We start from the raw sequence: 26,326 nt of genomic DNA on the forward strand, positions 1-26,326 counted from the left end.
GCCCCCGTAGTTGCGCCCCTGTAGTAGTGCCCCCATATAATGCCCCTGTAGCAGTGCCCCCATTGTTATGCCCCCATATTATGCCCATATATAATGCCCCTGTAGTAGTGCCGCCATTCTTATGCCCCTGTAGCAGTGCCCCCATTGTTATGCCCCCATATAGTGCCCCTGTAGCAGTGCCCCATATAGTGCCCCTGTAGCAGTGCCCCCATTGTTATGCCCCTATAGTAGTGCCCATATATAATGCCCCTGTAGCAGTGCTGCCATACTTATGCCCCTGTAGCAGTGCCCCCATATAGTGCCCCCATATAATGCCCCTGTAGTTGTGCCGCTTGTACAATAAATAAAATAAAAAAACACCTTAATCCCCGCTCCTGCATCCGCCGCCATCCTGTTCACCCGGCTGCTCCTCGGGACTATGGGAGAGACGTCATGATGTCTATCCCATAGTGCGCATGGGGAGAGCCGGAAGCTGGAGTCCAGAACAGAACTCCAGCCTTCGGCTAATGCAGCGCTGCAGGGAAGGAGCCAGGCACCCGCTGATAATAACATCTCAGCGGGCATCCAGCTTAGGGCCTCCCTGCGGCGCCGGGCTGGAGGTCACTGGCGCCGCAGCCGGCGCCAGTGACCTCCATTCCTGAGGGTAATGGACGGACAGTCGGGCATGCAATGATTAATATGCATTCCCGGCTGTCCGTCCATTACCCCCAGGAATTTCATTTTTACCCCATTTGGGGTAATTTACCCCTGTTCCCCGACCAGTGTTCTATGCCTTTGATACATTTGCCTCTCAGAATGCTTCATTTTGGGCACCGGATACTCCTGTCGGCTCAGGAGAGTCCCCGCTCTTGAATACTGCTTTGGGACATCCCTAAAGTATCCCTGTGGATCCATATGGACCGTGATGAAAACAATGAGATATGGTAAAACTTACATTCGTTAACTCTCTTTTTTTCAAAATCTATAGGGTCCACAGGGCGCCCGCCCTGACGCCCATGGCTTCTCTGGGTTGGTTTTCCTGGTCACTGTTCTCCGTCTCCCTTGTATGAGAGTGTGTTTCTTCTGTGTACCAGTCTTCCTTCTCTCCTGTCCTCCTCCTGCCACTGGCTTGCTAACTAACTGAAGGGCATCTGGTTTGGGGGCGCAGTATAGGGGGAAGGACCAGTGCATCCTGAGAGTCGACAGCTTAACTGTCAGGTATCTGGTCCTAACCTCCACCTAAACCCCAAAGTATTCCTGTGGACCCTATGGACTTCGCAGAAAGAGAGTTAACGAAGGTAAATTTTACCATAACTCTAATTCTTTTTGTCTTCTACCGCTGACATCTCATATTGTACAGTCTACAAGCGTGGGACTAGCAGAATTAGTTAGGAAGTGAATAATACAGAGTTGCTATATGACTATGGTGCTTGTAAACGCTGTAATATTTATTTTAACGGTTCTATTTATTCCTAGAATATTTAGCTGCGAGGAACCGGAGAGTCTTTCCTAGAAGTCACGTAAATTACATCACGGAGGATGAACGAGGACAGGAGTCACATGACTGAAAGAATATTAAACCTCGCTCTGGAGATTATCCAGCTGCTTATAGGAAAGGTGAGGTGTTCTGGGAATGCCACAGTGACATCACTCTTATCTCTATTACGAATACAGGGACCTGACTGGGGAGGTGAGGGAGTTTGGGAGTGGCTCTGTGACATCACTATTACTAAGGGTGGGTACACACCTGCACGATATTGGCCCAATTTACCCAGATCGTAACGACAAATCGGGCATATGGTGCAGTGTGTATGTCTGATTTGAGCGCCCCCGCGGTAGTGTGTGATATCGTCTGATTGGTTGTGCTGTCCAGCCAATCACACGATATCGCATGTGGTGCCATACATATTAATGAAGGACGGAACAAGTAATCGTGCAGTGTGTACCCGCAATCATGCGATGTCCAGGGTGAAGGCAAAATGCCCTGAACATTGGCACGATTGCCGGTCGTTTAGGTGTGTACCCACCCTAACACAGGGACATGACTGGGGAGGTGAGGGAGTCTGGGAGTGTCACAGTGACATCACTATTATCTCTATTGCTAACAGAAGGGACCTGACTGGGGAGGTGAGGGAGTCTGGGAGTGTCACAGTGACATCACTGTTATATCTATTACTAACACAGGGACCTGACTGGGGCGGTGAGGGAGTCTGGGAGTGTCACAGTGACATCACTATTATCTCTTATTACTAACACAGGGACATGACTGGGGAGGTGGGGGAGTCTGGGAGTGTCTCAGTCTGATCACTGCTGATTATTGGTAACATTTTAAAACCATTTCCAGAGATACTATGATGAACACCTGAAGGAGTAATTGTAAATGTTGTGTGTAGGCCACTGTATACAAAGGACACGTTCACCCATCTGTACATGATCATATCATAAGCAACTGATATAGCCCAAAGTCCCGCAGGGTGTAATGACAGTGGTCTGTGCCTGGAGATGGCCTTAGGATGATCAAAACACCCTTGCTAACATTAACTTACATATTATACAAATGAAAATACTACACAGCACAATGCAAATTATTTTAGGGGAAGTGTTCCTGATGGCAGGTTGTATCTAGTGGGTGTAACTATTAGTAACCGTGCAGGGCACTAGTTGCTCTCATCATAGGGTGTTATTATAGCGCATTCCTCCCATGAGTCTCTGCTTCCTGGCCCCCAGGGTGGCGTATGTTCTCCCTCTGGTACCGTCTGTGCTGCCTGAGTCTTCTCACCTGCACAGCTGGAAGCGGGCACCATGTAGTCAGTGTCAGATACAGGTATCAGTCCTACAGGGAAGCAATCGGGAAGCCGACTGCCTATATACCGGCAGCGGGCTTCCCGACTGTGTTATCCCGGCAAGGGTGAAATGCCGGGCGTCTAGATGTAGACGCCCGCATTTCCCCGACGCCGGGAGACCGGCGCCCGGCATCACGATCGTAGTGATGCCTGGCGCCGCGAGCGGACAGCCGCGGGGGGGAGAGTTAGGTTTAGGGCTCCCGGGGGGGACTTAGGGTTAGGCACCCCCCCGGGAGGGTTAGGGTTAGGCTAGGGGGAGGGAGAGTTAGGGTTAGGCACCCCCGGGGGGGACTTAGGTTTAGGCAGCGGGGAAGGGGGTGGTTAGGGTTAGGCACTTAGAGGGGGGATTAGGGTTAGGCACTTGGGGGGGGAAGTTAGGGTTAGGCACCCCTAAGGAGGGTTAGGGGGGTTAGGTTAGTGGATACTTACCTATCCACGATCGGGATTTCCAGCGCTGTCTGGCTGCCGCTGCGTCGCACTCTGCTCCTGTCGGGCTGCGGCCGGCGGTATATCATACCCATTCCGTCCTACAGCACATCTGAAACTGATACATTTAATACATTATGGGGGTTTGTGTTGCCGTCCTGTAAGGTGTAATTACGTTTTACAAGTAGGTGATGAGGCAGAGCAATTACATATTGTGTAGCTGTACAGTGTGCAGAACTGCTCCATGTGCTCAGAAAGGAGGAGCGCGCACACATGCGCCTATTGGGACGTCCGAGGGTCTGCCACTGCAGGGCAGGTGTAAGCGCACACTGGTAATGATGAGTTGTCACATGCCAGGCGAATATGCTGCCGGCGCGGCCTCATCTGATGGGTGCGGCTCTGCGTGACTGGGGAAATGCACTATTTTTCTGCATTATTTTTTTTCTGTTATGTCGGGTACACACGGAATGATATGCTCCATGAGCGATATCGTTCAGTGTTGTCCCCTCACCTGCCGGGCTCAATGTCGTTCCCGACATTGAGCATACACGCTGAACGATATTGTTCTTACCGACCCATCCTCAACCTCAAATCCCTCAACAAGTCCTTGAGGGTGCCTCAGTTCAGGATGGAGACCCTGCGTTCCATTATCTTGGCGATGGAGCCTAGGGACTTCATGGTGTCATTGGACATTCAGGACGCTTACCTGCATGTCCCCATTATCTTAACGCATCAACAATTCCTCTGGTTTGCATTGCTCGACCAACATTTTCAGTTCCAGGCACTGTCCTTTGGTCTGGCAACGGCGCCTCGAGTCTTTACCAAAGTCATGGCGGTAATGGCAGCCCACCTGCGGATGCATGGGGTCCGCTTGTTACCTTATCTGGACGACCTTCTGTTGTTAGCACAGTCTCTAGAGGTCCTCCAGTTTCATCTGCAACTGACAATCTCTGTATTGCAGAATCACGGCTGATTAATAAACTAGAAGAAATCCACCCTGGTTCCCTCGCAGAGGATGTTCCATCTCGGGGCCCTGTTGGACTCTCAACAACAGAGGATCTTTGTGACGGAGGAAAAGATCTCTGCATTACAAACAAGTGTACGCAGTTGCCTTCAGAGCCGCTGAATGTCTATTCACTCTGCGATGAGGTTACTGGGCTCCATGGTGTTATTTTCTACATGGTGGAATATGACTAGTTTCACTCCAGACCTCGGCAGCAGTTGATCCTCTCCAGATGGAATGGGTTGCCCCATGGTGCTTTCTCCGGAGGTTCGTCTGTCTCTGGCCTGGTGGTTGCGGACGACTCACCTGAACAGAGGACGTCCCTTTTGGGTGGCAAACTGGGTCCTTCTGACGATGGACGCCAGTCTCCGAGGCTGGGGAGCAGTGACGGGTCAACACTTGTTCCAGTGCAGGTGGACCCCGGCGTAACCTGCGCTTCCATTAAACATCTTGGAATTTTGCGCGGTATTCAATGCTCTCCAGCAAGCAAAACATGTTCTTCACGGAAAACCCGTGCAGGTACAATCGGACAACGCCACCACGGTGGCTTACATAAACCGCCAAGGAGCAGCGCTATCAGAGGTGTTCCGCTTCCTGACTTGGGCGGACGACCTTCTCCCTGCCATCTCGGCGGTGTTCATCCCTGGAGTCCTCAACTGAGAAGCGGACTTCCTCAGCCGTCAGGATGTTCATCCGGGAGAATGGTCTCTTCACCAGGAGTTGTTTCAACTCCTGGTGGACAAGTGGGGCCTTCCAGAGGTAGACCTCATGGTCTCCCGACACAACAACAAGCTGCCTGTGTACGGGTCAAGTACAAGAGACGCGGAGGCTCTTCTGGTAGACGCTCTGTCGGTCCTGTGGACCTTCCAGTTGGCGTACCTCTTCCCTCCGTTCTCCCTTCTTCCTCGAGTGGTTCGGAAATTCAAGCAAGAAGGCGGCACACTCCTGTTGATAGCTTCAGTGTGGCCCAGACGTCACTGGTACTCAGACTTTCGGAGTCTCTCCGTAGACACTCCAATGCTGTTGCCTCTATGTCTGGACCTGTTGCCACAGGGTCCTTGTTATTACTCGGACCTGAGTCGTCTGTCTTTGACGGCCTGGCTGTTGAGAAAGCCCTCTTAAGGTCCAGGGGTTTTTACAGTTCTGTAGTTAACACCATGCTAAGAGCTCGTAAGCCTACGTCTGCAAGAATTTACCATTGAGTATGGCATACTTTCTTTGAGTAGTGTCGCCCTAGAGGCTATGATCCTCAGGTGTTCCGGATATCCAGAGTGTTGGCTTTCCTACAGGCGGGCTTAGATCATGGTCTTCGCCTTGCTTCTCTGAAGGTGCAGGTTTCTGCCCTGTCAGTGTGGTTTCAGCATAGGATTGCTACTCTTCCTGATGTCCGCACCTTTATGCAAGGTGTACTTCCTATTCAGCCTCCCTTTGTTCCACCTCTGGCTCCTTGGGATCTGGCTGTAGTCCTGAGGGCTCTCCAAGGACCGCCATTTGAACCACTGGGATCAGTGGATTTGAAATGGCTTACAGCTAAGACTGTATTCCTGCTGGCCATTGCTTCGGACAGAAGGGTCTCAGAATTGGGGGCTCTCTCATGTTGACCTCCCTTTCTCATTTTTCATAGGGACAGGGCGGTGTTTCGCACTCGCCCTAGTTTCCTCCCAAAGGTGGTGTCTAGTTTCCACATCAACGAGGAAATTATTGTGCCGGCCTTTAATTGACCAGACCTCTCGGTTGGTGAGGCCACCTTGGATGTGGTGCGGGCTCTAAGGATTTATGTTGACCGCACCAATTCTTTTAGGAAGTCGGACTCCTTGTTTGTCCTATATGGCTTCTGTAAGAAGGGTTGGCCTGCCACTAAGCAAACTGTCGCAGGATGGATTTGCATGGCAATTTCTGAAGCTTATGTTCATGAAGGCCTTCCTGTTCCATCTTCTGTTAGGGCTCATTCCACTAGGTCTGTGGGTCCTTCATGGGCAGCTTGACGTGGTGCCTCTGCGGTTCAGCTTTTCAAGGCCGCCTAGTAGTCTTTTATCCATACCTTTTTTATGAGGTATTATGCATTCGATACCTTCGCCTCTCAGGGTGCTTCCTTCGGGCGGCGGATTCTCCTTTCAGCACAGGAGCGTCCCCACCCTTAAAGGATACTGCTTTGGGACATCCCCAAGGTAACTTGTGGATACCCTATGGACCCTGATGTATAAAATATGAGATATGGTAAGAACTTACCATTGTTATCTCTATTTCTACGAAGTCCATAGGGTTCCACAGGACTCCCGCCCTGTCGCACCTGTACTGCAGATGGGCTTTGCTCTGGTCACCTGTTTTTCAGTCTCCTTCTGGTGAGAATGTGATTCTTGTGTGTTCCAGAACTTTCTTCTCCCTCTTTCTTCTCCTTCGGCCTATGACTTGTTACGTAACTGGTTTGCCTTGGCTCGGGGGCGGGGTATAGGTGGGGGACCCCAGTGCATCCTGGGAGGTTGAATATTTAACTCTGTGGTGCCCGGTGTCTGATGTCATCGCCTATACCCCAAGGTATCCTGTGGAACCCTATGGACTTCGTCGAAATAGAGATAACATGGGTAAGTTCTTACCATATCTCATATTATCTGTAACCATTGGTACAGTCACTGTCTAATGTATGAAGCAGTTACCACTCCTGTCATCTGTGATTGGCCACCTGTGCTCAGTACTCTGCCTATGGCTGGACCCTACAGATGCATTGTCAGCTTTGAGCCAAGTAGTGCAAACAGCAAGGGGATGTGGCTGTCGTGGCTGTACATAGACCAATACTCCGAGCTGCTGACCAATTGGATATAGTCAGAGGGAAGTGCTGTATACACTGTACTAGAGAGTATATAGTATACATGAGGTTGTATTCAGAAAATATACCATTCGTATCTGTTTTGCATGTTTACGCTCACTAATAAAAACTCTGACAGAGCTTCAGTGTCCCACCTAGTTTTTTTGTTTCTCTCAATACACAGGATTACACAGTAGTGAAGAGGACATCCGGTGAGTGTGAGACACCCAGCAGTCGCCCCCGTGTGTCAGGAGGACTGAGCAGGACCCAGAGCCCCATCACTGTGCCTCCACCTCACTCACTGATACATGAGAGACACAATGACCAGAAGATCCTGGAACTCCCCAACAAGATCATTCAGCTGCTGACTGGAGAGGTTACTGCTGGGAATGGGACATTGTACAGTAACACCAGGGGATGTGTCTGGATGATGACTGTATCATTGTGTGTGTCAGGTTCCTATAAGATGTGAGGACGTCACTGTGTATTTCTCCATGGAGGAGTGGGAGTATATGGAAGGACACAGGGGTCTGTACAAGGACGTGATGATGGAGAATCAGCAGACTGAGAAGATAGATATGACTGACAGGATATTAAATCTCTCCCTGGACATCATCCATCTGCTGACTGGAGAGGTGAGGGATTCTGGGAATGTCACATCATCCTTGTCTCACACATGACAGCAAAGGCCTGTAGAATATAGGTACATACGACATTGGTGATAAAATAGTGAGGGCGGTGGTAATAGATTCTTTATACATATGAAGTGTAATTTGCATTATTTTTTTTATTTCTTTTTGTCAGTGACCTTGAACTGACCAGAATGTGCAAAATCAATTTACTCTTCACTATCTGAAATTTCAGCCCAATATGTAGACTGTCTTTAAAGAACTGAAACTTAATGTAAGCAATAATTGAAATTGGCTTTTATGATTGTTTTGCCTTCTTCTAAGCCAATAGATCTTCTAACTCTTAATGATATGCTACATGTATTGTTCACAAGGTATAATTTAATGAATCTTGTACACAGGATTACTCAGTAGTGAAGAAGAGCTCCAGAGATCGTGTGACACCCAGCGGCCGCCCCCGTGTGTCAGGACGACTGAGCAGGACCCAGAACCCCATCACGGTGCCTCCACCTCACTCACTGATACATGAGAGACACAATGACCAGAAGATCCTGGAACTCACCAACATCCTGGACGACGACTCCTCCGGCTCCACCTATACCCATCGTCTCTGCTTGTTCCCCTATGGAGTTCGAAGAAAAGGACTTAACCAGGTTAAGACATAAGTGTCCTTGTCTCTATTTCTAGCACAGGGACCTGACTGGGGAGATGGGTAATTCTGGGAAAGTCACAGTTTATACATTAATGTCTCTCAATATACAGGATTACACAGTAGTGAAGAAGACATCCGGAGAGCGTGAGACTGAGACATCCAGCAGCCATCCCCATGTGTCAGGAGGACTGAGCAGGACCCAGAGCCCCATCACGGTGCCTCCACCTCACTCACTGATACACGAGAGACACAATGACCAGAAGATCCTGGAACTCACCAACAAGATCATTCAGCTGCTGACTGGAGAGGTGACTACTGGGAATGGGACATTATACAGTAACACCAGGGGATGTGTCTGGGTGATGACTGTATCATTGTGTGTGTCAGGTTCCTATAAGGTGTGAGGACGTCACTGTCTATTTCTCCATGGAGGAGTGGGAGTATATAGAAGGACACAGGGGTCTGTACAAGGACGTGATGATGGAGAATCACCGGCCCCTCACATCACTGGGTAAGAGGAGACTGTCATGTAGTGTAAAGGATAAACCATAGTACTGCTCACCACTATTGCATATTCCTTGTTGCAGTATTTATCACCTATAACAACTCGTGTTTATTCCAGCACTTGATTTAAATGATCTTCAATATCATATACAGTATTTGGTTAACATAATTATATCAAACTATGCTACATGATTTATACTCTTAACTAACTTAAATGTCTCAACACATAGTTGAGTAATATTATCAGACATATATATTATATATATATATTTTTTTTTTAAATTTAGTTTATTTAGGAAACTTTTTCATAACAAAAGGAAAAACAATACAAAAAATATATCTACCCCCTAATAAGCCCGAAAAAAAATATCAAACATTTAAAAAAAATAAATAAAAAAATTTGTATACAGCCATTGTCATATAAACACATTAATAAGATTAGAGTCATATCCAGTATATAAAAATAAATAAAAATATCTGCGCAAATTAATTATCAACTATCCAATACAGCATAAAAATTACAAGCGAAGACTCAGAATACCAAATCATTATTGTGCCGCCCCGCTGAGTGCCAAAACATCGGTGTCTGAAATCTCAATCCAGCAACATAATAGGAAGCAATCCATGGGCCCCAAGTACAATCATATTTGAGAATACAGTTACGCTTAGTATATAAAAATTCATGCCCCACCACTCAGCAAAATTAGGGCCCCTTTATGCCATCCAGGTGCGGGCAATACAAACCTTGGCCAGAGTCAATGCATTTAATATATATTGACCCGTTAAACGATGAACCCTCTCTAAAAGACCCAAACCAAAAATACACATTTTAGGGAATAAAAGGGGAACACTACCTCCCGTTCTGGTGATGGACTTGGGACCAAAACGCATGGACAGCAGAGCATTCCCAGAGGAGATGCCAAAACGGGCACTGTGGAGTAGAACATGTAGGACACTTATCAGAGGCACCAGACCCAAATCTACTCAGTAGCAAGGGGCTAAGACACCCTGTGTAATCGTACTGTGGAGGTGTCAGAGACAGGGCTACTAAACATTAAAGACCACTCTTTTTTTTTTTTCGTTTATTTTTAATTAGAATATATAAGACATACACAATATAAGTCTTCAGATAAGAAAAGGGAAAACATTGTGAGTCAAATGGGCAACCGAAGGATATATTGATAAGAGAATTATAATATAACATAATATTGTAAACAATTGTACATTAGCTGCAAAAACAAAGGTAGGAGAAAGAGAAAGATACAAGAGAAAAGAAAAGAATGAAGGGAGGAGAGAAAAAAGATAAGGGGTGGGATGGGGTGGGAGGCCACACTGGTATAACATCGCAAACACGATCATCGTATGTTCGAATGAAACATCTACAAAAGTAAATGGAGAAAGAGAAGTGAATAGATAGAAGTAGATGATCAGAACAGAAGAGCCGAAAGGCCACCCAGTAGGCGGGAGCTATGTGAGGGATTTTGATAATTGTACCAAGGATTCCAAATCTGTACGAAATTAGAGGATCTATTGTTAAGATAAGCAGTGATCTTCTCCATACTTGCCAAGTGCCATATTTCATCAGTAACTAGGCGGAGAGGAGGAGTTTCTATACGTTCCCAGTATAATGCAACGAGGCATCTGGCTGTGTTCAACATTTGAACCACCCGCTTGCTGGAGATTGTGTCTAACGTTGCTATTGGCAAGCCCAAGAGAGAAGACCAAGAATCTTTGGTTATGGGAGCATTCATTACCTTACTTAACAAATTTGCAATCAAATCCCAATAACGCGCTATTTTGGGGCAAGCCCACCAGATATGAATAAAACAATCTAGAGCAGCGCAACCTCTCCAACACCGAGGGGAAAGAGAAGGAAAAATGTTATGTAATCTAGTAGGGACCAGGTACCATCTGTAAAAGAATACATAGGGGGAGGGGCCCTAGATTGTACACCCTAAGCACAATGTAAGGTGCTATCTGCTGAGACTTGTAGTGCTGCAGCAAAAACAGACAAATGCAAGTGCACACTCTACCATGCTGAACCGAATAATACTGCTAAATGGCACAAGAGGTTCTTGGCATAATAATGGCCAAAATTATGGGCCTACCAATGTCCAGGTGACCTCTATCAGGCAGGTCCCTAACACTCCTATGGAACAAATACAGGGCACGGGCCCCCCCCCAGGCCAACCCAGCAGAACCACCGCATGGCTTCACGATAGTGTGAGCTTTAAAGTGAGGGTTAAATAATAATAAAGAAAGACTATGTGTTAAGTCTTACATAAGTAGGAGGTTATAATAAAAAGTGTATAAAGTGCTACATATATAAAAAAACAAACTAAATAAGTGAAAAAGTGAACATTATGATGCCATGAAGCAGTCCAGCCACACCAGCCAGGAGAGCCCCGCACCCCAATACCCGTCCCAAAACTGACACACAGCATATATATATATGATAGGTCTTACCCTCAGTGTGCCTCATTGGATGTGCAGTCTGGAGTTCAAGGACACCTGGTCATTATGGTTAAGTTGAGGAAACACCGTATTCAATCGTAGGGCCAGAATTTTAGCATATATCTTAATATCCACATTAAGTAAAGATATGGGCACAATTTGTTGTATCTTTGCCCTCTTTAGATATTACGATAATCTTGGCCTCAAGAGCTGTTTTAGAGAGGGGAGCTCCCTGTAGTATGTCATTAAATAAGACGGACAAGTGGGGTATATGATGTTGTTGAAAGGTTTTGTAGTAGCTGGCCGTGAAACCTTCAGGGCCTGGTGCTTTGCTGCTCTTTAAAAGTTTAATAGCGGAGACGACCTCCTCCTCAGAAATCTCAGCATTTAGTGCAGAAGCTGCTTCCGAAGATAAGCGGGGTAGGTGGCATTGTGAAAGAAAATTTGGGATCTTTGGGGGTCATTCAGACCCGCTCGCGAGCGCAGGACGCTCGCAAGCGGGTCGATGTTCCCCCACTGCGCATGCGCACGACGGAGGGAGCTCCGTCGTGCGCATGCGCGAGACCCGGGGAGCGACGGGCTCTCCATCGCTCCGGGTCTCGCACCAAAGGGGGCATGCTGTCGATGTTGATTCCCATGGGAACGCCTACCATCTGAAGCCGGCCCCACTGACATCACTAGTGATGTCAGTGGGAGTGATTTTGGCTCTGATAGAGCCAAAATCACTCCAGGGCTTGCAGCAGCGAGACACTACCGCAGGGTCTCCGTCGCAAGCCCGATGGTCAAGACCATCGCGACCATCATCATGGACGCTCGCATATGCTGTGGGTGGTCACCCACAACTATGCGAGCGGCCAGGAGGCCGCTCCATTTTCATGGAGGAGGGCCCTGATTCAGAGCGAGCGCTCTGGTCAGAGCGTTCGGCTCTGAATCAGGCCCCTTGTCCCAAGTGTGGGTGAAATCCGAGAGGACCCAAATGTATTATAGAGCTTGTCATAATGTTGAAAAAAAGCCCGGGTGATGAGTTTAGGGTTTCGTAAGATGTGACCTGTGGGGGAACGGATGGAAAGCACATTACTTTGAGCAATTTTAGACCGCAACCTAGAAGCTAAAAGCCTGTCGGCCTTATCCCCTTTTTCGTAGAAGGATTGATTTGTCCATTTTAAACTAGTCTCGGCCTTAGCTGTCAAAAGTAAGTTCAATTCTCTGAAACCTGATTGTGTTTAAAAGAAAGGGATCTTATCTGCTCCGAGAGATCTTGAATACGTTTAGCGCTAGACTTAGTAGCGTGGGCAGATACTCTGATTAAATAACTCTGCATAACTGCTTTATGGGCGTCCCATAGAGGTAATGTTTGGGGTCTTATTGCAGGCAAAGTAATGCGCTAATTCCTCTGCTAGGGCGGCAGAGTTTCGAGAATGAGACTGTTGAAGGGACCTAGAGAGGGGTTTGGACCTGTCCAGGTGGCAATCAAGGGTCACATTAAAGTCTCCACCCATAACCACTATGCCCCGTCTATGAAGAGCCAGTAAACTATTAAGAGAGTTGAAAAAAGGAGCTTGAGATTGATTTGGTGCGTATACATTCACGAATGTGTATGGGATCCCATTCAAAGCCCCAACTAATTTAATTATTTCCGAGGGCGTAAAGGTAAGGTGTCGTGCAAATAGGATAGACCCTTTCTTTTTTGTGAGTGGGGTCGCAAGCATGAAATTTTACTAGGGAATCGTTTAGAGCGAAGTTCAGGGTGATGCTTACCAGCGAAATGAGTTTCCTGTAATAATATCACGTCACCCCTCAGTTGCTGGAGAGTGTGAAACAGAAGAGATCGTTTATGGGAGCTATTCAGACCCTTCGTGTTCAGAGAGAAAATCTTAAGTACCATCCTATAGAAAAAAAGAAAACAAAGACACATACAGAAAAATACCAGCGGGGCCTCTAAGTGGGAAGAGAGGACAGAAAAGGGTGAAGAAGAAGAAGAAGGGGGAGGAAAAAGCAGAAAGAGAGCAGAATATAAATTGAAGTCTGCCCATCAGATCGGACCCAGGGAGAAAGTAGGCCAAGGGGCCAAATATGTCCAGTGCCGGATGGGGGGAGTAGTCATAGCTGTCCGGAGAAAGGACGAAAGTAAAAGAAATAGAGTCTAAGGGGGTCATTCAGACCCGGTCGTTAGCACCGATGCGCTCGGACTGGGTCGATGGCCCCCCACAGAGCATGCGCACGCCGGCGCCGTCGTGCACATGCGTGAGACCCGCTACGACCGACAGCGCAGGTCGTAGCGGGTCTCGATCCAAAGGGGGCGAGCTGTCGATGTTGATTGACAGCTCGCCCCGTTTGGAAGGCGGGCCGGGGGGGGGTGGCAGCCCAAACGGGGGCGTTCCCATGGGAACGCCTGCCGTTTGGGGGAGGCCCCACTGACATCACTAGTGATGTAAGTGGAGAGCTTCCGGCTCTGACAGAGCCAGAAGCTCTCCGGGGCTTACGACAAGGGAGACCCTACCCTAGGGTCTCGTCGTAAGCCCCGATGGTCTCCGGACGCAATTAGCGCTCGCTCGTCCAGAAAATAGGGGTGGCTATTCAAATGAACCGTTCGCTGTTTGCGGTCTGTTCACACCTCTAGGTCTGAACAAGCGAACAAAACTTGCGGTCATTTTTTGGGAAACTACGCCCCCTGCCCGCTCGCATCCTACGTCATGTCCGCTATTTATTAGATTAATCGAGTACATCGACCAGGGTATGAACTGCTCGCTATTCTTGGGGTTGGTTTTTGCTACCACAATTTTGCGAGCAGTTCTGGCTATTAAATAACCAAGTGACGTGGTCAATGACGCTGCTGTTTTAATTATGCACACCCATAAAACGCCCGTTTTGACCTTTTAAGCACGCCTGCGTTCGGATCTCCACTCCCCGTTTTCAAACACCTTCCCCTGTTACCACCCACATACGCCTACTCCTGTCACTCAAATTATCAGGCATTCGCTATTTTGCGAGCACATGAATTTCGACCGCACTGACTGGTTCGCGTATAACGATCCGTACGCATGCGCAGTTGGGCAAACATCGCTCGGAGCGAACGAGCGGCCGCTTACAAGCGGCTCTGAATCAGGCCCTATATGTGTATGGTTCATTGGGTCTACATTGTATAGATAGACAGTGTTTAGCTAGACAATGGAAGATAGACAGGGACTGAAGGTCGACACACTAAAGGTCGACTGGTAACAAGGTCGACGGGTACTAAAGATCGACAGGCAGTAAGTCGACAGGTAACAAGGTCAACAGGGTCATAATGTCGACACACTAAAGGTCGACTGGTAAAAAGGTCGATCGGTATGATGATCGACAGGCAGTAGGTCAACACTCATATAATCAAATGGTCAATATTTTTTTTTTTTTAGGGTTAGTGTCAGGGTTAAGCACTTACTCCGACAGGTTGACTAGTAGCAAGGTCGACAGGTATGATGGTCGACACTTATATAGTCAAATGGTCGACACATTTTTTTTTTTTTAGGCTTAGTGTCGTGGTTAGGGTTAGGCACTTACTCTGACGGTTAGGATTAGGCACTTACTCTGACGGTTAGGATTAGGCACTTGCCCCGACAGTTAGGGTTAGGCACTTGCCTCGATGGTTAGGGTTAGGCACTTACCCCGACGGTTAGGGTTAGGCACTTTGGGTTAGGCAACAAGAGGAGTGTTAGGAATGAAGATTAGGGCAAAAAACAAATAAAAACATGGGTCGACCATTTGCGTGTCGACTATATGAGTGTCGACCTAATGACCCTGTCGACATTTAGTGTCTACCTTCTGTCCCTGTCGACCTATTGCCTGTCGGCTTCAGTCACTGTCGACCTATTGCCTGTCAACCTTGTCACCAGTCGACCTTCAGACCCTGTCGACCTTCAGTCCCTGTCTATCTATTGTCTGTCTATCTTCCATTGTCTACCTAAACACTGTCTATCTAGACAATGTAGACCTAAAGACCGGATACCGATCTATATAGGAGTCCACAGAGACCTTGTGTCCCACAGAATCCATGGTCTTCCTCAAAACCCCACATTGATAAGAAAGCAGTAAGCCTCCACAGTATCAACGGGGAAACCACAGAGGGTATTCTACATATAGATAGAACATTAAAAGAATGGAAATGAGACCAGGTATCAAGAAGGGTGCCAGAGGACGACCCAACTGCGTGCCATTCCTGGGATGGGGCTCTACGGGGCGGGGGTGTTGACAGGAGGAGAATGTTGCGAAGGAATTGGAGAGTTCGAGAGGTTTAAACGTTGAAGCAGTTGTAGGGCCTCATCAGGTGTTTTGGCAGCCAAAACTTTACCATCCGACCGAACTTGGAGGGCAAAGGGGAAGCTCCAACGATACTTAATGTTGTTGTCTCTCAGGGTCTTGGTAATATCTTTCATTTCACAACGTCTTGCCAGAGTAATGGAGGAAAGATCTTGAAAAATAAGGAGTGTGGATCCCTCAAAAGAGATAGTGGAGGATAACCTGGCTTTTGTATAGATCTGATCTTTTGCCGAATAGTAATGTAGCCTTAGAATTACATCTCTCGGGGTGTTGGCATCCAAGGACCTAGGGCGAAGTGCTCGATGAGACCTGTTTAGGAGCAACTTATCATCCAGGATGGTGGGAGCTAGGACCCGGAAGAGGCGTAGAAGATAGTCCATTAGATGGGCCGATTCCACAGTTTCAGGAATGTTGCGAATCCGGAGATTGTTACGACGACCTCTATTATCTAAGTCTTGTTTATCAGCCAAGAGCATCACGTCTGTACGCATTTGTGTCACCTCCTGTTGGGCTCTACGTGGTCCTTTGTAATACAATGGAAATCGGATGGCTGTGTTCCCGGTCTGTTCTATGGACGTCCGAAAGTCTAGGTCTCAATTTGTACAGATTAAATGTAGTCTACGCGATCTAGGTCTCTCCTATGCCATGTTGTTTCCTGCCCGTCTGCGTGTAGTGGCCGATGGACAATTTAATTTCTTTGATTCCCCATGTGAGTCTTCAACATGGCTGTATCTTAGGGGTCGTGGCAGTGATGCTCCTCCAGACTGACCTGACTTGCTGTATCATGAGCTGTGGTTGATTATGAGCGTTATCTTTCTTCATTATTCTGTTTTATAATATTATGTCTCTGGACATTGCTAGTTTAATGTATTCTTAGGCACTCTCAAATCGCTAATATTTTGAGGTACCTATTTTATATTATGACCTTTATGGTTTGTTATCCTGGGTGTCTGGGTGGGCAATTCTGCCTTGGACGATATTCCACCTTATGGTTAAGGGAAGACTAGCTCCCCCTCTCTTACCCCTTATATTAACAGGGTAAGAGAGGGGGAGCTTACCCTGTTAATATAACAGGAGCGGCTCTGATAACCGAGGTGAGGCTGGTGAGCCGAGATGGTACAGGCTGAGATGTGGCCGTGCAGGCCGAGGTGCAGCTTATGACAGTTGAGGTGCGGCTAGTGAGCCAAGATGGTACAAGCTGAGATATGGCCTTGCAGGCCGAGGTGCAGCCACGACAGCCGAGTTGTGGCTTGTGAGCCCAGATCTTACAGGCTGAGATGCGGCCTTGCTGGCGAAGGTGCAGCTATGACAGCTGAGGTGCGGCTACTGAGCCGAGATGGTACAGGCTGAGATGCGACCTTGCAGGCCGAGGTGCGGCTATGACTGCCGAGGTGCGGCTGGTGAGCCGAGATGTTCAGGCTGAGATGTGGCCTTGCAGGCCGAGGTACAGCTTATGATAGACGAGGTGCGACTAGTGAGCCGAGATGATGATAAAGGCTGAGGTGCGGCTATGACAGCCGAGATGCAGGTAGTGAGCCGAGATGGTACAGGCTGACATGCGGCCTTGCTGGCTGAGCTGCGGCTTGTGACAGCCAAGGTGGTACAGGCTGAGATGCGGCCTTGCAGGTTGAGGTGCGGCTAGAGATCCGAGATGGTACAGGCTGAGATGCGGCCTTGCTGGCCAAGGTGCAGCTATGACTGCCGAGGTGCGTCTGGGGAGCCGAGATTCTACAGGCTGAGATGCGGCCTTGCAGGCCGATGTGTGTCTGGTGAGCCAAGATGGTACAGGCTGACATGCGGCCTTGCTGGCCGAGGTGCGGCTAGTGAACAGAGATGGTACAGGCAGGGATGCGGCCTTGCAGGCTGAGGTGCGACTAGTGAACCGAGATAGTACAGGCAAGGATGCGGCCTTGCAGGCCGAGGTGCATCTATTGAGCTGAGATAGTACAGCCTAAGATTCGGCCTTGTTGGCCGAGGTGCAGCTAGTGAGCCGAGATGGTACAGGCTGAGATGTGGCCTTGCAGGCCGAGGAGCTACTGGGGAGCCGAGATGGTACAGGCCGAGATGCAACAATCTGGAAACACAGGTGCAATTAGCAAAAACTCCGCAGACAGGAACCTGAAGAGCACACGTACGAATAAGCTATAGCCGGCACCGTGGCAATGAACCAGCAGGCTTAAGAAACATGAAGGACCAATGGTAGCAAGGCAGGTGTCACTGAATCCCACAGGTGAGAAAGAAACATCATCTGGTATCACGTGCCACCGTCCTGCGTTCCAGTCTCCCAGCAACAATAGGTGCGAACGTAGTCCAGAAGCAGGGTTTGGAACAAGTGGCTGACGAGCCAGGGAAGGAGAGGTAACCGTAGCCATTGAAGGTAACAAGACGCGCTGGCGACTTGTAACAATCTTTCAGTTTTCCATCATACATGAAATTAACGTTTTGTATGACCAAAGTTTCACTTTAATGCATGAAAAGTCAGAGTCCTGTCATTCTCTCCCCACTCTGCACTGGCAAAGATTCATTACAAATCCAACAGTCTTCCACCTATATTCATCGGGCAGTGTAATAATACAGGTGTAGGAACGTGTTTCTCCATGGCTCCCTTAGTGTCTGATGTAGTAGGTAGAGAAGAACTGGTATCAAAAGGCCTAAAGTTTCAGTTCATCCTTCTCAATAGTACAGCATGAAGAAAAAGTCTCAATTCGATTTCAAAACAATAAATTTGCATTATAGATATAATTTCCCACTTACATTTTTCAATGTGATTGCCAGCCGGCAAATTCTACACCTTTACCTCTAGTAGTTCATAGTCCTGCTAAATTATAATATATATTTGCTTTAATCTACTACCACTCTCTAATAAACAGGATATACAACCTACTGTAACATCTAAATGTATGTATATTTTTGCACTATTCAATTCACTACACAAAACAATCACTCAGTCAAGCTGGCAGGTTTGTGGATAGTAAGGAATATAAATGACCAGTGTACTCCATGTCATTACTGCTTAAAATTAAAAATCTCAGAAGTCTTTTTGTCTTTGTTCTTGAAACATCCTGCTCTGTGGCTGTATAATACAGTGCATCTCCACTCTCTGGTTAAACATGATGAATCCATATTCAGTGATCACAAAATACACATATTTACGCGTTACAGCAAAGGAGAGACTCCCTTTTTAAAAATGAGTGGGTCCTACAGGATGTGCTCTGTGCACGTCGCAGCAGCCAGCCCAGTAACTTATCCAGCATCTCCCCATCCAATCAGCACGGGCGGCATCATGTCCCCATTAGAAACCCGCCCCAGCTTGCCGCCTGCTATCTTCTGGATGACACAGCGAGCGCCAGCTGCTGCAGCCAGCCAGGTAGCAGTGTATCGGCAGGGTAACTGGCCCAGGTACCATAGGATGCAATGACACTTGGAGGTGGGTGTGGCCGTGGTGTATCACCTTCTCAATGAAGCTCCTTTAGAGCCAGCTTCTGTCGCCGGGAGGAGGGTATGGTGGAGTTTCCTGCTGCGGTGACTTCAATCTGCTACCGCGATATGACGGCAGAACCAGGCGGCTTCTGTCCGGGGGAGGATATAGGTAGGAAAACAACCTTTGTCCCAGGGGTGACACCGTGTCCTGCGGCTGCACTTCTCTGAAAGTGCACACAGTTGCTGGAAACCAGCTCCGGGGAGGCAAGTGGCTGGGGCTCCGGCACCAGCGGACAGCTGAGTGAGTGACATATGGTGCACACTGTCTTTGCGGCAGCCTTCTTTCTGTGTGACTGCGCTGTCAGGTGTGTATGTTAGTATCTCAGGCTAGTCCACTGACATAAATGGTGGGGGTCAGCGCTACACCTGATGAATATTAAACCAAAGGGAATCAAATGATTTATGTTATAATTCTATTTATTAGAATACACATATAAAGGGTCACTGTGCCCCTGTAAAACAATAGGAGGAAATGGGGTGAATGGGTGGAAATGGGGATGCCTATTAAAGTATATATGCCAATACTGATTGTAAATAAGTGCTGGCAAAGTCAAAAATAAAGAATGATAAAAAATGAGGGTGAACAAAGTAACCAGCACTATAGTGCTAATAGGTCTCTTGATGTGTTGTATCAATGGTACACAGTGGTGTGGTGATGGCAGGGTAGATTACGCGGGGTGTATAAGTTGTGTCTGGCGGGGCGGCGTCCCTTATCCCCCAGGTGCACAGACTTACCCTCGGCGTCCTTTGACGGTCACCTCCAGGTGACCGTGGTCCTCTTCTCCGTCCTCGTCACGGGTCCTGGTCTTCTGCACAGAGACCGCATCGGTGCCCTGCGAGACTTCCGGGTAGCTATGCTCTCGCGAGATGGCACAGTTCTGCGGGCTCAAACAGGTCTCTGCATCCAAGACAGCACGCGACTATAACCACGCGCTGTCAGGAATAGCGGAGCGGAAGACCAGGAGACCAGGACCCGTGACGAGGACGGAGAAGAAGACCACGGTCACCTGGAGGTGACCGTCAAAGGACGCCGAGGGTAAGTCTGTGCACCTGGGGGATACGGGACGCCGTCCCGCCAGACACAATTTATACACCCCGCGTAATCTACCCTGCCATCACCACACCACTGTGTACCATTGATACAACACATCAAGAGACCTATTAGCACTATACTGCTGGTTACTTTGTTCACCCTCATTTTTGATCATTCTTTATTTTTGACTTTGCCAGCACTTAATTACAATCAGTATTGGCATATATACTTTAATAGGCATCCCCATTTCCACCCATTCACCCCATTTCCTCCTATTGTTTTACAGGGGCACAGTGACCCTTTATATGTGTATTCTAATAAATAGAATTATAACATAAATCATTTGATTCCCTTTGGTTTAATATTCATCAGGTGTAGCGCTGACCCCCACCATTTATTGCTATATCTACTATATGGGTTGGGTAATCCCATAAAGGTCAGCAGCAGGCACCTACCACATACTTTAGCCCATATTAATTGAGCGCAGGTCCCCCTCCCCCTCTTGATTCATAGTCCACTGACATGGTGGGTAACTAAGTTTATTTGCAGCAGTGTTTTTCCTTTCCATTCATTTATTGTTTTTTTTTCAGGAATTGTTGTCCCAGCTCTGTACCCCCCCACCATGCACCATCATGTCATTAGAGACCTGCACCCCTCCCCCAATCATGTCGTCACTGCCCCGTGCCCCTCAACCATAATGTCATCACTGCCCCGTGCCCCTCCACCATAATGTCATCACTGTCCCGTGCCCCTCCTTCATAATGCCACCACTGCCCCGTGCCCCCAACATCAGGTCATCACCTCCCCGTGCCCCCCAACATCATGTCATCACTGCCCCGTGGCCCTCCACCATAATGTCATCACTGACCATTATAAGCTCCTTTATATATCCACTTGGACATGGGTGATTACCTCTAAAGCTGCATACACACACAACAATTTAGTTAATGAACGATTTTAGTAAACTATTTTTTCCCTTGAAAAAATTAACTAAAATCGTTTACTAAAGTTGTTCATTTACTAAATGTAATGAACGATTTTTTAGAACTACAAACGATTTTTGCATATTAACTTACTGAAAATCGTTCAGTTGACAAGTCTGACTGAACTACAAACGTGAACGCGCATGAACGATAATCGTTCATCATTTGACTCAGAAAGTGAACGATTTTACAAACGATTATCGTTAAACGATATAGTTTAACGATAATCGTTCAAAAAATCGTTGTGTGTCTGTATGCACCTTTAGATTTTCATATGTGATTGACATTTTCATTAACCCTAAACATCTTTCGATATGTATCTTATTCACAGTGGAATTAACGTCATTTAAACCTTTTTAATGCTCTTGATATTTTAATTAGCCAAGTGTTAGTTTACTGGTTTTATGGTTATTAATAAACAACCTTTGAATTTATATGTGCTCTTGTTAATTTGTAAGCGCCCCCTTTGATATGTCATTTTGACATATCTTATGTTTGTTTAGGCCACATTTCCAGCTGTTGGGAAACTTAACCGTTTTCTGCAATGTCTCTGACCATGGTTTGGATTAAGTTAATCTTTTTTCCTTGAGTTTTATGTACTTGCTCTCCATGCAAGTTACGGGGGTGTTGGACAGTGGTCCACATTGGCTTCTTTTCAGATGTCCAGTTTTCAGTATGAGGATTTACCCTGTCTTCAGTCTTTTCAGTGACATGAAACCCAGCCATAGGGTCAGTAAGTTGGCTAGCTCCTTCTCCTGTCTGATACATTGTTGCAACAAAATTTCTGTATCCATATTGCTCTCTATCTTGAGGATCCTCACACAGTAGAGCTTTGCTCATAGAGAAATCCATAAACTAACACACTGATTAGCAGGGCGCTAATAGATAAAATATTGTATATCAATATACTTAGTGCACAAATGTATTTCATAGAGTTGCAAACACACCTGTGAACCTGTGTAAGTGCACAAAAAACTACAAAGCCAATCACCAAAAAATGAACGGGCTTTGCGCTAATTTAGAGTATATGAAAATTGGATAATAATACTATTCAATACAAGAAAACCATCTAAGATGATATATATTATTTCTATGTTAGCAGTAAAGTGGCTACTTAGTGTAGTGGTAAGGGTTCTGTTTGTGAAGATAGAAGAACAACTCAGAAGGAGTGAGGACTGGTATACATTGAGCTGTCTGTGTCCTGAAGGCTTCACTCTTTGATAAAGCTTCAATTGGGGGGGAGCGAAACCGGTCAGAGGACTGTTCTTATTTGATCTGCTGCTTGGTGGAGCTTTGTGCGGCTGGCCCTTGTATCTCCAGCACTCACCTTATAGAGGAGAGAAGACAGAGAGACATAGACTGGCCTATTCTGTAAGCCGGGAGAGTGTTCTTTCTGCGTCACAATGAAGGACTGTCACAGGCTGACGGAATTATTACCCAGGAGAACCGCTTGTACATTTGAATGATTACCTCTTAACAACTCTAACATCTTAGCCCGACAGAGCTCCAAATACATCTGAACCGGAGCTTATTAAACAAAGGAATGGACACCCAAATAACCTTACCTTTACAGTATAACATGGTGAGATTTTAATGTGACCTACTTTTCTCCATTTACATTATATTGGTGAAAAGAACCAGTTATTGGACATCGCCACCTCTCTCTTGTCGAAGCCGGATGATTGGCTGAGACAGAATCTGTTAAAATTAAAATCTTCACAACGCCATTTTGCGAATGGCAACAAGACGCCATTTTAGTGAATCCCACGTCATATCAGTACATACGGCGATGCTATTATTTAGCGTTGTGATTCCTACGCAATAGAACACTATTAAAAGTCCTTACTAAAACCATACACACATTTACTAAAACATATAATATGAACAATCCTGCAAAACAAGTACCACGGTGTACTCCACAAACACGTAGACGCACAACGCTAACTAGCATCTTTTCTTAATATCCTTATACTTACACATTGCACACTTACATAGAAAGGTTCCCCAGCATTAAGGTTAATATTCAAGGTTTTATTCATTATTAATCATGTAATAAAGCGACTGTATTTAAGATCTCAGGTTTAGTACATGATAAGCAGACCGTGTTTGGTGCTATTCTAAACCACTGTTTATTTGCAGATCACAACATGCGTCTGCAAGTTATGGATCATAGAGAGTTAGGCATTGAAATGTACTCTGTAATGTTATGTTTATTAGCCACTTTAGACTTGTTCTTAGGCGGGAAAACAGACACAAAGAGCTGTTGGAGGCTGAACTACTACAATACAAACTGACCTATGAACTGTATCGTAACAGATTTTCCAGGAAGAAGAACCAATGGGATTATGCCAACTTGTTCTATTGTATTGCCTATCTCTGTAAGAGTACATAAGCAAGCCCTCTGAATCTGATAGTTAGTCATCATCTTCTTTCTTTGACGGAGGCTTCATGTTTGATGCCGGGAATCTGGATCCAGAGCGCGTGCGTATGTAACGACTGTACCTTGTGATTGTATGATTTCTTTGCGCTAATTGTATTTAGATCACAGCGTGTAACTATCTGCTTTTTGGTGAACAATATCTTTTTGTGCTTTGGAACCACAAAGTCTGGAAAGCAATTATTTCTTGTGCGACTTATAACACTAAATAGTGATATTTAAGGTGTATAGATCATTAGTAATTCATAGTTGGGGGCTTGTAGAGTGAGATCACGCTGCCAATTTACACGGTAACACACGGTTATCGATCTCAGCAAAAAGTGGAGGCGCCATACGCAGGAAAGAATGCATTGTGCCTTCGAATACCTGCTACCACTTTGATGCTGAGAGACCGCTAGAATCCAGGGACAACGAAGGAAAAAGTTTGTTTTCCTTCGTTGATAAAAGTTCGGGTTATAAAGGGGAAGTCACACAATAGCGTACGCACATTTCCTGTATTGCTGCCATGTGTTTAATGGTCATTGTATGTATAGCGTGATTGCTTGTTAAACCTCTGTATTATACTGCTATATTAAGGGAAAAAGGTTTTATTTTCTGTACAGAAAAGGTGTGTAAGTGAAACGTGTGATTGTAAAGCAGAGGCTACTGTGTGTTAAGCCTAGGTTGAGGTTACTGTCTGTTAAACCTCAAGTGGAAACTCGGTAGGTGCCCGACTGGGCCGTACAAACTACTGGGCCAGTGTACAAAGCAGGTACACTGTGGTATTATCGAGAAACAAGGGTTTTTCTCAGTCCAAACACCCATTAATCGCAAAGTCCATTGATCAGTTAGGTTCTTTGGGCAATGCGATCGGACCGCATGATTATTTAAATTGTGATTGTGAAGTGGGTGTCGGAGTGAAACTGGTGGCAAGGTTAGGGGTTATTGGAACTTCTAGATGCTACCAGTGGGAGTAAACTCAACATAGGAAGCCAGTGGTAAAGCTTGAGTCGATTTGCCACGGGTAAAGTAAATCGCTAAGTGGTTATTTTACTCCTCGTGAAGCACACGGTCCCTAAGGGCGGGAAATCTGTGCAATACGGGAAGGAGTGCGTGAACGTTAGCCCTAGAAAAAAAAAATCATTCACCAATTGAAATTCTCTAGAAATTGTTAAGCGTTTTCCCAGATGGGTGTGAAACAATCTCTAGTAATGGTTGATGATGTGCTGCAGATGGAAGGACCGTTAGGATCGGCCAGGTATGTTATGTTTAAAAAGTATGGTGCGTATTGCGACATATTGGTCAAAATTACCAAGAAATGTAGAACACCTTTTCCTAAGATTGGTAGCTTCGATTCAGAGGTTCTGAACAATCTCAGAGACAGTATATGTTTAGTGAAGTCTCTGAAGAAAAGGGTAAAGTTTAATGATTGCTTGAAGTTGTGGCAGCACGAGGGGGATATGTGGCTTAGCGGTGTGCACGCGATGCAAACTAGCGTCTCGTGCACGACGCAAGGGAGCGAGCACGCAAATAACGTTGTGTACATGCCGCAAAGTAGCTCGCACAGCAAGGTAGCGTTGCGGAAGGTAATGTCAGTAGTTCACGCGCACCACCACCGCCCTATGCAGATGGGGGTGAAGGTACAGTCGATGTAAAAACTCATAAAAATGTAACCAGTAATTTGTACCCTCTTCTAAGTAACTATAAGGAACATGTTGATGATGTAGGTGATGAACCTTTTGTGATGTCCGCTCTCTCCCATGTTGCACAAATGTTAAATGTACCACCACAGCAAGTACAGGTACCTGCCCCGTTAGTACCAGAAATGGAGGTAGCCCCACCCGTACAGGAAGTATTAACCCCCGCTTTAACAGTAGCGGAAGTTGTTAATACCATACGTAGTAGTAGTAGGCTGAACCCTCAACTAGGTAATCAGGCCAAAGGTAGCAGTGTGGCAGGCATCCATCCCATCCGGACAATAACTGTTCCCAATGGGAATCCGGACGCACATGGTGTAGTGGCCACAAGGTATGTAGCGATGCATTGTCCATGGACAAGAGCAGAACTATGTTCTATAATGACAGATTTCCCCGACCCTAGGAAAGAACTAGCAAAGTGCCAGAGATTTATAAAGGATTTAGGTAATGCTCATGAGCCAACCAATACAGATTGGCGAGTGGTATTACGGGCATGTCTTCCACACAATACCGACGTGAAAAAGTTTTTCACGGCCTGTGTATTGGATGGAGATAGTCCCATAACTGGTACAGGTAATCAGGACAATATAACCCACATTGTCACCCAATTGGCTGTATTTTTCCCATTGTTAATTGGAGCAAAATCTTCACGGTTAAGCAGAAAGAGATTGAGTCTGCAGCAGGTTATTTTACCAGAGCGCTGCAGACTATTACCCAATACACAGGTATAGAGGATATAAAAGACAACACCCATCACAGGGAAATGACAATCACCGTGCTTATGGATGGTTTTAAAGACAATCTAAAGGCCACGGTTCAGACCTCACTTCCTGGTTGGAGGGGAGTTACAGTAGACGCACTCAGGGAATCTGCATTTGAACATGATAAAAACATCTTTAGGAAGAGAGAAATGCAGAGTGAGAAACTAATGGCTGTTAGTATCCAAGCTCTGGAAGTAATGCAAATACCACTGCAGCATTCTTACTACACTCAGCCACAATACACTCTTCCCATACAACCTCCAAACCCTTATCCCTATACACAATCACAATCTTTCCTCATTTCCCAACCCACACAACCTTTCACAACACGTCAACTACGAAGGTGTTATAGGTGTAACCAGGAGGG

At 46.5% G+C, this 26,326-nt stretch overlaps 1 protein-coding gene across 1 annotated transcript in view; it reads left to right on the top strand.

The window, feature by feature from the left end:
- The window catches only part of LOC148436274 (uncharacterized), a 53,904-nt gene that overhangs the window by 16,382 nt on the left and 11,196 nt on the right, over positions 1-26,326 (top strand). The window contains exons 4-9 of the mRNA XM_088465091.1: positions 1,456-1,596; positions 7,239-7,430; positions 7,510-7,689; positions 8,085-8,336; positions 8,446-8,643; positions 8,723-8,846. Coding sequence (XP_088321217.1) covers positions 1,519-1,596; positions 7,239-7,430; positions 7,510-7,689; positions 8,085-8,336; positions 8,446-8,643; positions 8,723-8,846 — 1,024 coding nt within the window. The 5' untranslated portion in view covers positions 1,456-1,518. The remainder of the gene's footprint in view (positions 1-1,455; positions 1,597-7,238; positions 7,431-7,509; positions 7,690-8,084; positions 8,337-8,445; positions 8,644-8,722; positions 8,847-26,326) is intronic.

The sequence above is a fragment of the Taudactylus pleione genome, unplaced genomic scaffold (assembly GCF_031769625.1).
Source record: "Taudactylus pleione unplaced genomic scaffold, aTauple2 ptg001845l, whole genome shotgun sequence".
NCBI lineage: Eukaryota > Metazoa > Chordata > Amphibia > Anura > Myobatrachidae > Taudactylus > Taudactylus pleione.